The 16171-nt window shown below is 44.1% G+C and overlaps 1 protein-coding gene across 2 annotated transcripts in view; it reads left to right on the top strand.

The window, feature by feature from the left end:
• The first annotated feature begins 5186 nt into the window (after positions 1 to 5186).
• Positions 5187 to 16171, top strand: part of PPM1H (protein phosphatase, Mg2+/Mn2+ dependent 1H) — a 126120-nt gene continuing 115135 nt past the window's right edge. Inside the window, exon 1 of one of the 2 annotated variants that reach the window (XM_079303572.1) lies at positions 5187 to 5595. In XM_079303572.1, coding sequence (XP_079159698.1) covers positions 5360 to 5595 — 236 coding nt within the window. In that variant the 5' untranslated portion in view covers positions 5187 to 5359. Of the gene's footprint in view, positions 5596 to 10595; positions 10667 to 16171 lie in introns of those variants that run through there. The other variant, XM_079303571.1, reaches the window with a different exon arrangement.

Below are 16171 nucleotides of genomic sequence, written 5' to 3' on the forward strand. Positions count from 1 at the left end.
ATACAACAGTTGTGCTCTGAAAATACCTTCTTAATTAAGTCCTGGTGATGAGAGAACTTCTAGTTTTTGCATCCCTAAAAGTACTGGGGTTTAGCCATTCACCATGTCCAAGAACAAATGTAATTCTCCACATGTGTGGAGGTAGGAGTGGGGCAGACAACTTCCAGCTCCTGTTCCTGCCTGCCATCCCAGGTCTCCTGATGTGTCCATGTTGCATATTAGCACCAAACCCATGTCTGTAGGTAATTTCACTAGCTAAAACACTTTGTATATTTCCTTGCCCTTCCCATGTCCCCAACCCACACAGTGCTTCAGCAGGTCCCTGATACATGCAGTATTTAGAGGATGACCTGCAGATGAAGAGCACTGTGCCATGAAAGCTAAACCCAGCTGTAGTCCCTGTAGCCTGACAAAGCACAAATACTTTTAGGTTTTGGTCACCTTGTGGTTAGGATGGCTGTAGAAAAAGAACATTTTACCCTAAATCTCATACACAAGGGCTTGGGCCTGATAACATTTTGTGGATTTCGACTCTTTGGATGGCAGCCTTAATTTGGACTACCCAGCTCATGCTCTGTGGGGGACTGGACAGGACCATAAAGCCTTGGGAACATCATATCCATCATGTTCTGATGGAGATGCTCTCTCTGAGCTTCAGTTGTAGAAGTCTCTCAAAAGGAAGTCCATGTGTGAAATTAATATTGGCTAGAGGATGGTGCAGTAGATATCAGGCATAGCAGGGGAGATATATTACTTCAAGTATTGCTAGCATTTATTTATTTTTAAGCTTAATTGTTGCTTCTGCATGCAAACTGGCAAAAACACCAACAGCTTCCATCTCATCAGCTCTGATAAGCCTAGAGATGCTGGGGGTTGCTGCAGGCAGAGATCAGGCATTGCAGGAAGTAGGATTGATGTCTTAATAAGAGGCATTTTGCCCTCCACATCACTGTGATGCTTCAGGCACTGTGCTTCTGAAGGGCCTTTCTCCAGAGATAAAGAGCTTCCTCGTGCTAATTAAAGGTTGCACAGTCCTTTTGAAAAGGTAAGAATAACTTCATTGATCACCACATGACGTGGTAATCTTCCTGAGTAGAATCATATGCAAAAATAAGGCTTTCTGGGTTTTTTTGTATGGGGAATTAACAGAGAAGTGCAACCAATTCTTCTGTCAAAGCTTTATTTTCCCCACATTGACAGCTTCATCTCATGCCAGGCACCTATTCTGACACACTCTCCGAATCTGTTCAGCAGCTCAGTTCACACCTGTGGATATTGAATATGTCTGTGATAACATGACCCAGAAGTTCGAACCTGCGGAAATGGTGTATTCATCTCACATAAGACCTACTTCTTCTCTCACCAGTTTTTGGGAGCTTTTATTGCCTTTATTCAGAGCGTGAAAAGCACAGGAAAAAAACCCTTCAAGTAAGCAAGCAACATAAGGCACAAACAAGGTACAAGCTAGAGATAGTCACACCCTTGAAATAAATTCCACATTCCTATGAGGCAGAGCCCCAACCATTGCCATATTATGGAAAAGAAACAAAAAAGGGCCTGCATCAGAAATATTTTTTATCAGAAAAACGGATCTAGTTAATACACTTCCAGCTACTCCACATATCATACTTTCTGCTCAATTACTCACAAGCTAGAACCAGAATCTTTACAGTCAAGTGAATATTCATTTTGCAAGCTTTTTCTTTATTGAAAGAGAATTTTCTTATAGTTCTCTAAAAAATAGCTACAAAGGCAAAAATAAGCACTAGTTAATGGAATGAAACTGTATCAAAGTAAGGTCAGACTGGATATTAGGAAAAGTTCTCACTCAGAGTGTGTTTGGTCACTGCAACAGGCTCTCCAGGCATGGCATCAAGCCTGTCAGAGGTCAAGGAGCATCTGGACAACACTCTTAGCCACATGGTTTAGCTTTAGGTAGTAGTGAAGGAGCAGGGAGTTGGACTCCATGATCCTTATGGGTCCATTCCGATTTGAGATATTCTATGGTTCTATATAAAAAAAAAACCTACAGAGATGTTATGATAGCCCTAAAAATTTTTTTCTGACTGAAAGTATTTGTCTCCTTTTCTCCTGGTTGTGTGGAATAAGTTGAGAGCTGGAGGGCAGTATTACAACTCAGAGGGATCTCAGCAGCCTGGAGAAATGAGCTGGCAGGAACTTGCTGGAGTTCACCAAGAACACGTGCAAAGTTCTGCAGCTGGGATGGGGAAAATCTAAGCAGAGAGCCGATGGTCAAGAAGGCATCTTTGCAGGAAAAGGCCTGAGGATCCTGGCAGGCAATAGAGTATCAGTCACTAATGTGCCTTTGCAGTGCTGAAGGTTAGACATATTGGGGTGTATTAGCAATAGTCATGAGAAGTGATCACACCTCTCTGAATGGCACTTGTGAGAGCATTGTGTCCAGTTTGGAGCTCCCCAGCTGCCCTGCTGAAGTGAGTCCAGCAGCGGGCCACCAAGGGTCTGCAAGAAGAGGCTAAGATAAATGGATTTTTTCAGCTTTTTGAAGGCAAGGCTAAAATGAAGAAACTTTATTTTAAAATTATTTTATACCTGAAAATTTAGTGTTCTTTGTGTAAGTAAATCTGTTTTCATTATGATTAAAATTATTGAATTTGTTGATGCTGAATATGATGTATGGCAAGGTGGCATAATTCAGATGCTTCAAAGAGCTCAAATGAATTTGTTTCTGGCCCACATGCAGCTTCACTCCCTGGCATGGTTATCCATTCAGAGAGAAAAGTAGATTTACTCCAATGTCACAAATAAGCTAACATTTAAACAAACTTCCAAACTGTCATCTTGCCTTTGCATAAGTCATGGGATTGCAGAAGGACAGAGTGAATTTTCAAACATTTGCATAGGGGATTCAGCCTCAAAATTTTATTGGAACTCAATATCCAAACCTTTAAAAGTCTACCTGCCACCAAGAAAAATGTCTGGCTTGGACCAGGTGGACCACAGGCTGGGAGATATGGGGAACTTGCTGTGCCCTGCAGGGACTGATTATTACTTCCTTTGAGAAGTGAGGCTTCATTTCTGACTCAAAAGTGAATGTGATCCTCTTTCCCAGAGAACTGAAATCAAGGCATCTCTGTACTTTTCTGTATGAAGAGGCCATGTCCCTCCTGTGGTACTGTTATATCCTTACAGCATTCTTGTACCACCCATAGAATTTCAAACAGTTTTGAGTGGTGAGCTGCTAAGCTGCCTCCCCATATGTCTCATCTGGGCTTTTCCTTGTCATCTAGCAGAGATAATAATTTAAACTCTAATGTGTTCCTTCACATTTCTCCCTCATATTTTGTGTGGTATAGCAACTGCAGTATGGGACTGGAGAACAAAGACTGCATTCTCTCTGTTGGAGTTTTAGTCAATGATATTTTTCAACATCTTTAAACCACAAAGTCTAGTATGCTGGCACAGCTACTCCAAAAGTTCATAACCTGTGATGGATACAGGGATACTGGTCAACTTCTGCTCATGTCCCTCTTCTCACTCCTGTCTTCTCTGGGTGGCAGGTCCTATAAGCATTAGTGAGAGAAAAAAAGTGGTGGAGTACATGTTAGATGAAAAAAGAGGCCATCCAGCAGACAAAAGATAATATAAAGATATCATCTTGGGTGGAAGAAACTGGGAATAAACTAAGAGAGGTTTAATGTTCCTCAAAATACTTATAATATCAACCCTGGAAATGACTACACAAGAGACAGGAAAAATAAACACTTTGTCCTAAAGGAAGTGTATCTGTAATGCTTAATTTGGAGTAGATATATTCCCATTTCTACTTCAGAAGGCACTTAACATGCTCTTAGCATCTCTGTTCTCTAATATACTTTAGGCTCTCTAGACTTTATTAATAGACAGTTTGATCATAAAAACTGGTGAGTGTCACAACAGTTTTACATTTCTTCTGTCTGTATGTAAACACAGAGCAAACATGTCTGGAGCAAACACAGGCATTGTTTTGAACTCAGTTCTCAGGATGTTATTTAATAATCAGAAACTGAACAAGCTCACAGGACTCATTCTTCAAGCCTCTGTAACTGTCTGTTCAGTTTCATGCCAGCTGGTTTCTAGTACGAGCCAGCAAGACAATGGCCAATCATTCCCACTGTATGTATGCCATCAGTGATGACTAACCAGCTTTCTCCTGCTAAGTTCGCACTATTCTCAGGTTTGCAGTACTTACCTGCTCCATTTCGCAGGTCATTGCCTCTCAGTGAGACTTGCTGCTCTCAGGAGGGCTGCAGAATCACAGGCTCAGACAAAGCCTTGCCTCAGAGAATAGACTTCCTATATGCTCCTGCTCCATTCCTTCATTTATTTAAACGGCACACCTAAATCAACCCTTCCACACATTTGGGTGAGCACCACATGGAAGAGACTTCCCTTTTGTTTTTTTTTCTTTTTTTTTTTTTTTTATTAATTGTGAAAGATTATGACATGGTCAAAATTACACAACAAGAGAAGAAGGGGTTAAAGCATCTATGTCCGCAAATTTGAAGATTTTTGGCCATTTCACTTTTGCTCCATTCGGCCCCTCCACTTTTGCTTTTAGCACCCCAAAGTGCGGCGGTGCCCGGAGGAGCCCGGGGCCGCCGCTCCGTCCCCGCTGGCCGGCGGACGGGCACGGCCCCGGCACGGCCTCCGCTCCCCAGCACGGCTCGCTGCCGGCCACTGCCCCAGGTCCTTTTTTCTCACAAATGGCTTCCTGGGGAAAATATCCTCGCCGTGTTTGAGCAGAAGGCAAGTAAATCAGCGGGCTCTGCCGGGGCTGGCTTAGCCCAGGGGCTGCAGGACAGCGCACTGCGGGCGGCGATGTCCAGCCCCCGGTAATGGAACCCGGAGCGGCTCGGAGGGCACAGCGCATCCCGGAGCGGCCGCGGGTCCCGGACGCAGCGCTGCGGGCTGCGGGCTGCGGGCAGCGGGGGCGGCCCCGCCGGCCCAGGCCCCGCCCGCCGCGCACCTGCCGCGGGCCGCCCCCAGCGCGGGAGGCGGGCGGGGGCGGCGGCCGCCCGTGCCCGGCGTGTGCCAGGAGCCCGCCGGTGCCGCAGGAGGAGCAGGAAGCGCCCGGGCGAATCCAGCCGCGCTATCACATGACTCAGCAGCCGCCGCCGGGCTGAGTTCACCCAGCGCCGCGCCGGGAGGGGGAAACCTGCGATGAGGCCTCGGCCCCGCGGCTGCCCCTGAGCCCGCCGTCCTCTCGCCCGGCCCGGCGCCCCCGGTGCGGAGCGCGGCGGGGCTGCCGGAGCCGCCTCGGCTGCGCTGCCCGCGGGCGCGCCCCGCTCCCGCGCTGCGCGGCCGCCCCGGCGCTGCCGCCGCCGCCGGCGGGGGTACTATGCTCACGCGGGTGAAGTCCGCCGTGGCCAATTTCATGGGCGGCATCATGGCTGGCAGCGCGGGCGCCGACCACGGCAGCGGCGCGGACTTGCCCCTCCGCTTCCCCTACGGGAGACCCGAGTTCCTCGGACTGTCCCCGGACGAGGTGGAGTGCTCCGCCGACCACATCGCCCGCCCCATCCTCATCCTCAGCAAGGACACCCGGCGCCTGCCCTGGACCACGGGCTACGCGGAGTGAGTACGGCGCGGCGGGCAGGTGGAGCGGGCCGAGCCCGCTGCCCGCGCCGCGGGCGCACCGGGCGATGCCGCGGGAGCCCCGGCGGGGCCGGCGCTGCCGGAGCCGGGGAGCGCAGCCCGGGCCTGCGGCGCCGGGCAGCGGGAGCGGCGGGGCAGAGATGCCGGGGAGGGAGCGGCATCCCCGGCCGTGTGTCCGGCCCTGGCCGGAGCTCCGTACCTGGGCTCCTTCCCGGGAGCCCGAGGATGCAGGCGGTCAGCTGCCCTTGAACGTCCCCGCGGGAGTGGCTGGTACCCGGATCGGCGAAGGATGGCCAGGGGCAGCGCCGGGTTCCCCTGCCCGTAATGAGGGTTGCGGGGCACAGGGACCGAGGATGGAGAACCGCCGGTGAACAGCAGCCTCTGTCCTTGACCCTGGAATAAAACGGACTTTAGTAGGAAACCTGGTTTGGTTTATGCGTGTATAAATACTTCCTGCTGCCCAGGAACGGGCTGTGTGTGGGGTTTGGAGCACCTTGCTGTGGACCTGACAGCCGTCGTGCTCGCCAGTGGTGACTGGTCACTTACTGCTCAAAGTGCTTCCCAGTTTGGGGAGACACTTAAGGACCACAAGCTCCAAGCTGAAAGAAAAAAAGAATCCATTGGCTAGCCCCCAAACTGGGCTTTCCAAATGGTCTGTTGCCCTGACTCACTCATATAATGGTATTTACTTTAGAGGGTGTTGATCAGGACCTGGCTGTAGCCTTGCCAGCCAGATGAAAGGCAGTGTTCCTTTGGATGCATCCAGCTGGCAGTGGGAGTAGCTGCAGAGGCAATGCATGTCCTTGCACTTGATGCCTTTATTGGTAGGCACATTGTTTTCCTTGAGGATTCTGGATGCAGGATTCAGTATTTGGTTTCTTTCTGTTGCTACTTCTAAGTCTTGATTGCCATGACTAGCCAACCATGTTGCTGCCGACTCAGAGATTGCTGAAGTTACTAAATTAGCCCTTCCAGACTGTAAGTTGTTTTGTATAGTCTCTTCAGACATATACAAATTCCCAAAAAACCCCGTGAAGGCTTTACATTGTTAATGAGCAATCGCTAGCTTTCTTTAAAAGGTTATTGCATCATTTAGGATGCTGAAATGGGAGATTTAAAGAGAGATTTTAATGAGAGATTTAAAGAATTTTAAATTGGGTCGTTCCTTTCAGATTAATAAAGAACTGAATAGGTTACTGAGCAAATTCCCCATGAACTGTGAGTTCAAATATTTAAAAGTAAGCTCTAATTGTTCTGCCACTATAGTACTTAAAAAGTGCTTCCTTACCAAAATAAGTACATGCTGCTATTTTCAGCTTGAGTGAAGTTATGTGGCTTTCAGCAAATAACTGTAATTGCAAGTTGGTGACAAAATGGAAGGGAAGTTCTCTGGCTCCCAGGTATGTACATCCCATGAGCTTCACCTGAGACTGCTGGGGCAGAAAAACGTGACTGTTGGAAAGTGGAGGTTTCATTGACCGTGCTGATGAAACCTGATGAGAGAAAGTGTTTGGAGATAAAGTAAATGGCTCTGGTGGTCATGAAAGCAGAACATACCAGGATTGTTTTCATATACTTGTTGCTCTTCCCTCTTGAGCTTTGAGCAGCTTGGTTAATTGGGAGGCATAAAAAAGTCACTAGCTTTTTCAGTTCCTGTTGTTATCTATGTGAAAAGAAGTTGCCTTTTTGCTTTGTCTCTGGTAGCTTTTTTGTTTTGTTTTTTGTTTGTTTGTTTTCGTTTGTTTGGTATTGGTTTTTTGTCTCACCCCCTTCCATTGCAGTTACTGGCTCTAGTGCTGGTGGAGCAGATCTAAGGGAAAGGTGGTACTTTTCAGAACTAGTGAGTGTGTTACTACCCTTTTCCCAGAAGGAGGAATATGATGTTTCAAAATTGGAGCTCATTGTAACATAACATTGTAACATAACATTGTAATCTCAAAGTGCTCGCTTTGGAGAAACTGAGAGGAAAGCAGTGCCACCAAAAAGGCATTGTTTTCCAAACAGGCAAAACATTAAAGAATAAAGAAATAGAAGAAAATATGGACAAACTCAGATTTTTGCCAAATATGAACTTTTTTTGTTTGCTTTACCCACATGGAGCTATTACCAGGCTTTCTGAAAATAATTGCAAGATTTGCTAGGAGATATGTGTTGAAACTATGTTTTTCTTTTGAAACAGGTTTGAGTTACATAGAGAAAAGAAATGGAAAAAGTACCAGGAAGATGGAATTACTATTACACACATTCTGAAATTTGTTGGCTTGGGGAATGCAGGGATTAAATGATATTATTTAGCATTTTGTTAGTGTCTATATTAAGGAAACTATCAGAACAATGTTTGCCTTTTGTTACAATACAAGTAAACACTTACAAGAATGTTAGGAGGAAGTTCGGTGTCCTCACAAGCAGCTCATGATGCAACACAAAGATCAGCTATTTAGCTCACATTTTGCTAGTTTTCTTAGGTATGAAGACATGGGAGAAGACATCCCATACCTGCAGTGTGCCAAGGTGCAGCTTCTCTGAGCTATTGCCTTTTCTGTGTTTTCATGTTTTAGCAAATCAGCAAAAGTGATTTCAGTGTTTTGTTGGTTGGGATGCCTATGGACACAGGGATTTTTTACTGCCTGAAGCTAATGAGAGGTTTGTTGTAGCTTTAGAAGGTGGGATTTGGCCCAGAAGGTGTAAGGAGAGTGTGTGCCATCTGTGCTGTGTCTGCCCTGATGCTGTGAGCCATTGCACAGCAGGGTTTGAGTCAGTGGATTTATGTTCCACACCCAGCACCAGCATCTGTCTCGCTGTCTTTACAAAGAAATTCTGGCTCTGACAATAGGTCACCTGGGGGCTGAGTTTCAGGAAAGCATTTGTAGCGTTCGTGTTCTTTAGTTGTAAAACATGTCAGTTTACAGATGATACTGGAGTTCCTTGATGTCATCATGTTGGTGTTTCATCCAAGCTGGAGAAGGGATTTTGGGGTTAGACCTGGTTCCCATGTTAGACTGAAGCAGTTTGTATCTACAAAATATGCATTTTTTAGGGGATTCCTCTTATTTCTTTGATTCTTGAAGATTAGTATTTCTTACTAAACAACATATTGACAAAGTAGCTCACCCTGTTGACTATTTCTTTTCCCTAGCATCTGTGTGGTATGGACTTGTTCATCTGACTTATTCCCCTGGAACAAACACTTATCCTCCACTCCACTTTCTTCCTCCTCTTGAACTGAACATTTTTTGTAATGGGTATTTTTGCAACATTGCTTGCTCATGTCATATATTTCAACTTATTTTTAAAATCACCTAGTTAGCTCTGTGATATTATATAGCAAAATGTAAACTAGCCTTTATTTTTTATTATTAACTTTCCCTCTTTTAATGGTGTGATCTTTACGAAAAACATGTAGGCAGGCAAATTAAGTCTTCAGAAACATACTTGGTGCTGCTATAAAAAACCATTGCTTCCTGACATTTTAGTGGGAATCTCGTAGGGTCTCAGCTCTCTTTAGTTAGTAAGCAGCCTAAAAGTTGTCTTCTGAAATGAGTGTCCTGCTGTCTCTTCCTTGCATAGGAGTCCTGAGACCTTGAATTTCATTTCACCTCCTACAGGATGGCAAAAGGCCATGTTTCAGAGAGATATTCTTACACCACAAACACTTGTCTAATGTTCATCAAGATCCATAGAAGCAAAATTAAAATTGTATCCCACATCCAGTAAGCTTTTTAATTGTCTTTAAAGGTGTCCATTTATTTAGAAATGAACTTTTCATTTTTAATCAAGGGCATCCTTAACGTAGTTTTCTGCATGTGGTTAGCTGGCATGCATCAGGAATGACCCTGGGAGAGGGTAGTCTGTTAACAAACCTTCTTTTAAGTCTGCCTTTAATCCAGAGGAGTAAGAAGATTTATGCTCTCTGAAAAGTTAAGTGATTTATTTGAATAAGGGAGGGTGGAAGGGATCCTGCCTCACACTTTATTTACTCGTGGCCCTCCCTCTCTCCTGCAAGCAGCTGCACTCCCAAGGCCACTGGGATCTCCTCTAGAGCTTTCCCTGTCTGACTGAGCTGGTTTTTGAGCTTCTGCTTGGATTGGCCTGTTACTGGGAGGGAAGTTTCTCCTTTGGTCCCTTCCTGTGCTGTTTTCAGTGTTGTGACCTCTTCCCTGCAGCACTGCTGATAAGCAGCCCCACTGTTCAACTCTGAAAGCAACTGACAAAGTGAAGGCAGTAGCAGAGGGTATGTAACATGAAATGACCCAGATGATATTGACCACATCTAAGCCCTACCCAGAATATTATTTTTCACTTCTTCTTTTGCTTTATCTTCCCTCTGTGAAGGTAGAGGATGAGCAGGGTGCAGCAGAGCCTTCCTCTCCTGGTTGAATTCCCTTGACTACATATAGCACAATAAAATAAATGCTTAATTTGCAAATGACAAATTCCTGCTTTTGCTGGTGGGGTTGCAGAGAAACTGCAACTGAGTAGCATTTTGTGGCAGAAAAACAAGCTTAGTCATTTTCCATCCATTTTGAATGTATATTCTTACAGTCTGAATCCAGTACTACAATTACTCTTCTAAACTGAATGAATCCTGGGGATGGGACCATAGCTGGTTGCTTCTGTGTCACTTGTTCCTCTCTTTACTCTTGCCTTTCTGCCATCTCTTTGGAAAAGAAGGTACTATCAAATACACTTAAGAGACGGGGAAAGATTCAATTGTATGTTGTCTGTGTCCTCATGCAAAAGAAAATTTTGCCTGCCTTTTTTAATTTATTCTTTGAAAAAATCTAAATGACACTTCAGATACCTTCGCAGTTCTGAGTTATAATAGATTTCCAGAAACTTGACTTTACTTGTATGTGTGTTTCTTGGCTTAAAATGTCAATTTATTATCCCAGCAGTGCCTTTTGTTTGATGAGACAAAGTCCGGGCTGTTTTTCCATAATGTTACATTTCAGAGATACTGTGGTTTCTCTGCTCTGCAGGCCTGCAGTAGAAATTGCATTTTCTCTGTGGTGTTGGTGGCTACTGACCCATAATGAATGCAGAGTTGTAGGTGAAGTATGATGACCATGTCCTTGTACAGCATTATTACAGGGGCAAGTTGTTACAGTTCAAAATGAAGAGGGGGCAGCTTATGGATTTTTTTTTGTTTTCCTCTTCTCAGAGCACTGGATTTTTTGTAAGGCTGATGATATTGCATCATGTTTTCTCATGCTATGTTACTTACCTTGTAGCAAAGGAATCTAAGTTAGATTTAACTGGAGGTTTTTACTAAAATATTTTTCAGCATTTCTAAGTGATCATAAATACTTTGATGAGTTAAGATAACACAGAAGTGTTCTTCTACCTTTCGTGTTCTGTATACAACAAACTACTTATTCAAGTGCTAAGTGTTTTAATAATGTCATGGAACAGGTGAAAGGTTAACCCTTCTGAGAGCTAAGGCAAAACACAGAAAATGCTTGTTTTATTATTTCTGAGTTGAATATTTTGATGTTGGATGATAGCATAGGTCTTGCAACTACTGATTGTTTATTCTAATCCCCATTGCTTCTTATTAATAGAATATAACAACACCACAGTTCTGCTCCTGTGAATTGGAAGTGATAGTCTCTGTAACCCTCACCTGGGAGCATGACTCATACCCCATTGGTAAACACATTGCTTGTGTGTGTTCTGTTTGGCACAAATTTCAGGAGGATGAGACTCATGGGGAAAGGAATACTTTGTTTATCTTATTGTGTTTGGTTGTAAGGTTATGTACACAAAAATAGTGAATTGCTTTCCTTTTTAAACTTTTTAAAAAGTGTTTGCAGTTCTCTTTGTCTAGATGAAAATATTTTCTTTTATTCTTTTTGTAGTTTAGAACATAAGACTGAGTAAGACTTGACAAATGAACTAAAAACTCAAGTCCCATACATGTACCTAGAGACAACTGAGCAGTCTTCCTCTATATGAATTATTCTTCAATGCATATTATAATGTTAACTTTAATGTATATTGCTTGGTTCTTGTTTAAGCCTGGGTTTGCATAAAACAGCCTACAGAAATATCATCATAATTTTAAGAGCTTCAGAAATCCCTTTCCTTGTATAAGACCTTATGCTATAGCATCTAATGTTTATGTAATGCCTCTAATCTGCCAAGTGCATTGCAAGTAATAATTTCAGAATAACCTTGGAGAAAAATGTAATGTGTAAATGTACTGGCTGTTCCAAGTGAAAAAAATGCAGCAGTGAGGATAAGTTTTGGCAAGAGATTTGATGTGAATGTGGAGAACGAATCTCAAGTTTTAGGTTCTCTCTTTTGATGACACAGTTGTTTTTTCTGCTGCTGTGTATTTGGCTTTTCCTATGTGGCCTCTGATTTCTTTAACTTACAGGGGTAAAAGGAGAAAAATTGAGGATAAAAAAGGTAAATCATGCTCAGGTATTTTTAATACTAAGTTGCACAAACATGATTCCTAATGGGAGAAGTATGAAATTCATCCCTTGAAGCTGTCTCATATTGTTAGCCCCTCAAAGGCTTAGGACTAGTGCTGTCTCACATGTTTCTGAAAAGCTTACTTGACCATGGTCCTAGCTTCTACTAGAGCATGACTAAGCCTCACAGGTAGCCTTCCTTTGGGCCCTTCTGCCTTGGCCCAGGGGGCAGCCAGCAGATGTTCCCTGCAAACACTCCAGCTTTGTTCATTTGTCTCTGTTGCAGCTGCATCACTTGGGATAGGTGTAAGTGGGAATGGCTTGGCACAGTTATTATCATGGCATAAAGTAAACTGACAGGGCTGTGCCCCTCGGGGTGAACTGCTTTGAGCCTGTGAATGTGATCAAATGAAACATGCTCAGTTTGACCTTGAAGGGAAGCAGTGATGCAAAGCACAGGTCATTCCTGTGTTGGGATCTCTGTGCCACTTGAGAAAGAAATATGGTTTGTGGGTTTAAGGATGGGTTAAGTCAGCTTTGTGAATCCCAAATTAGACTTGGAGTGGGGGAGTGCTGTTAATGAGTGCAGGGAGATAATTTAGGCAGAGCAGACATAGCTGCTTTGCTGTGGTATGGGGCTGGAGTAGGTTCTATATCTGTGATGGAGCAGCATTTGCAAGGAAGATAGAGGCTCCTGAGCTACATCTAACCTGGATCTTTATCCACTTCTGTTATAAGTGGATTTCTGTTCTGATTAAACTTGCTGAAATGCAAGAGCTCCTATTGGACAGCAGCACCTTCATATTAACTGTGCCTTTTGTTGTCTCAAATTATTTTTTCTTCCTTTTTTTAAACAGAAAGAGAAAAGTGACTTTTAAGAACTGGCTCCCGTTTGGCCAGTCACATTTACTTGGTAGGGTATGTTTTGGGATGCCCAGCTGTAATACACATATTATCCACAGTGGTTTCCTGATCAGAGGCCAGGTGGAGTAAGTCACAGTTTCAAGTGCTCGGGGCACTAAACAGGGAGTGGAGCTGGTGAGAGAGCTCCCAGCTTGCGTTGAGCCACTTTGCCCCTCAAATCCAGCTGACGTGGGGTGGAAGTGTTATTGCATGGTAATTACAGAGAGTCCAGCAAGTAGATGGCCAGCAGGTCCATTGAAGCCTTTTGGCTTGTTCACTGCTCTCTCCCTCACCCAGCAGCACTCTTGCTGTCTAGCAGATACTGCCAGCTCTACTTGGGGTGATAAGTGCCATCGCTGCTAAGTGGTTGATGCTGCATGAGCTGCTCAGTAGGTGAAGCTCATTAAAATGGCTGGAAGCAGATGTGATTCCTCCTCCCAATAGTATATGTAAGGCAAGTGTTTGTCTGAAGAATTTAACATTCTGCAAACAAGTACTATACACAGTATTTTGTCAGCAGAAGCAGTGCTAGGGTAAAGCCAGCCAAAGGGATGTCTGTGGTTCTTGATCACAGCATGGTTTAATTGCTGGAGTCTGCGTGGAGGAAGGACAAAAATAACACCAAGCTGAGGCACTCAACATTAGCAAGTGCAGTAGATAGTGCAGGAGGGTATGCAGTCAGTGCATAATTGGGGAATGCCAAAATATGGACCCTGTACATAATTTAGCAATCACACTGATTTAAGAAAGAAAATCAAATTAAGAAGAGGTTTTAGGGGACTGTGGCCAGCAGACAACTTTCTGGCATGAAGTAGAGTGGCAAATATAGAGCTTCACTCATTGTTTGGGGTCTGTGCTCAACACAGTGAAGCTTAAGGGAGAGAGAATCTGCTGAGGGAGCCTAGAGCTGCTTGAGGTAGAGGGGTGTGGGCAATGCTGTGTCTGCAGAGAACCTCTGGCATCATAGATCTGGAAATCTTGTGTAGCCCAAATGAGACCTAAATGCACCATCTCCAAGACAAGCAGGAGTTGTATGGGCTGGTCCCCCAAGGTCATGTCAGCCTCTCCCTCCTCTGGTGTGGGGAGATTCGTCTGTCCACCACTGTCACTTGTCATAAAGCCAGCTTGTTTTCAACTCTGTGAAAGATGTCAGACCCTGTAGGCTGTGCACTTTTCCCTCTTATGAAAGTAGCTCTGAGGTGCAGGTGGTGACCATGGTTTAAAGGTGAATGAACATTTCTAATACATTTTTTTCCCCTCCTTCTTTCTAAAGTGTTACCCTAAGGTGTAGTCAATTTCGACTGATTGTTTAGATGCTGTTGCAGGCAACAATAATGAGACTGAAACTGATTTGAGACAGCCAGTTTTGCCTGATTTCAGGGAGAAAGGGTCAGGGGGAGAGTAGAAGACCATGTGCCTTTATGTTTTCAGTGGTAGTATTCTGCTACAAAAAGGGGAGAAATGCACTGAGCTTTGATTGCATCTGATATCCTGCATACCACTGCTCCAGAGGTCCTGCGGCAAAATGTCCTTGGACTGGCACTAGAGGTCTGTGAGATTGTCCCTTTATGGGCATAGCTATGTTTCCAAAGTCTTTGCAGTTAATTTCTTCTTTTATTTCATCTGCTGGTCCCCTAAGTGCCTTTTGTGCTGTCCTGTCTGTGTATCTACACCATTGCATAAAAGACAAGAGGTGAGTTCTTTCCTCCTCTCTGCACCCCACTGTGATCCCTTCTGGATTTCCCTGATTTATTTCTCTGTCCTTTTTGCCCTGGTATGATAATTTCTGCTTTCCAAACTCCCTGCAAGGAGCAAAAAGGGTGCAGCTCCAGCCAAGTTCTGGAGCAGTTCACTTTTTTTTTTTCCTGCCAACATTGATTCATTCAGGCCAAGTATGATTTTTCTATCTTTAGGTATGTGTTAGAGACCTCCTCAGAAACAGATGATGCGTAGTACATGTTTGTAATGCTGTAAAATACCTGTCAGTCATAACTAACAATCTGGTCCTTGGTGGAGTTTTACATTGGAGGTGGGACTGAGGACACATCTCCAGCTCTTACAACTTGAGCATTGCTCCATTTTGTGCAGAAGTCTTGTGAAGGGACAAAATAAGTTACCTTGCTGTTCATCAGAGATCCCTGTATTTTCCAGGATGTGGCAGGTCACTATGTGAACCAGTGGGTTTTGTTAGGTTTTGAGACTGTTTGAGTGAAAGGCAGGTTTGGGCAAGATTCCCTTTCTCCCCTCCCCCCAGATAAGTGCACTAATATTTATTATTATTATTATTATTATTATTATTATTATTATTATCTCTTGAGGGAAGTTGATACTTTATTGTTTGTTGTGGACTTTTTTCTTTTTGATTAATTATCTCTGCTGCCTGTCTGGGGAGGAGAGGGCAAGAACCTGTGCAACTTAATAATGAGCAGCAACCTTTTTCTTTCTGCTTGGGAGGAGCACTCCTTAAAGTGGTTCAGGCCCAGCCATTGTCAATGAGAGCAGGCTCAGCAGTTTCAAAGGCAAGGACCCATGTCAGACTCCTGTCCCTTGCTGACCAGGCTCATGGAGCAGCTGAACAGCTCTGCTCCTATCCTGGGGTGCAAAGGGCTGCACTCCCTTGGCTTCAGTGGCCATGGTGGGGGAGCTTAGTGCCTCTTCCTCTGTCCCATTGCATCCCTCCCATTGTTAATTCCATGGCTCCAAGTCTGTGCAAGTGCCTTGGCAGGCTGGGTGAGGGTCTTGGGTTTGTAATTTGTTCAGCAAATAAAATGTGATGCTTTGCAGAAGCCTTTGCAGTAAAGCTAGGGTCCTTAAATTGCTGGTTGTGTGTTTTAAGCCATCATTTTGAAGAAAGTGCTTTTTCTTCTGAATTTGTATTAAGAATTTTTGCTTCCTTAATGAATGCTAAAGTTTGGAATTGAAACTAGATTTATCTGAACTAGCTTTTGTTTCTCTTTGCTGACCTTATTTGTAGGGGTCTTGATTAAGAAAGATCAAATCCTTGAAAATAAATGGGGAAAAAAGAAAACATCTAATTTCCTAACTAACTTATACAGTGAAACCTGCATTGTATTTGTGGTGCCATGGAGGGTGGAGTATAGCTTTAGATTTTGGTATTTGGAAATGGAAAATACTAATCTAACCTCAGTGCTTATTGCTGTTTATGTCATGACAAAGGTCAAGGTTTTATGTATGTTTGGTTTGATATGAGTGACTTGCATTTTGAATAATGT

Source organism: Erithacus rubecula, assembly GCF_903797595.1.
Source record: "Erithacus rubecula genome assembly, chromosome: 4".
Lineage (NCBI taxonomy): Eukaryota > Metazoa > Chordata > Aves > Passeriformes > Muscicapidae > Erithacus > Erithacus rubecula.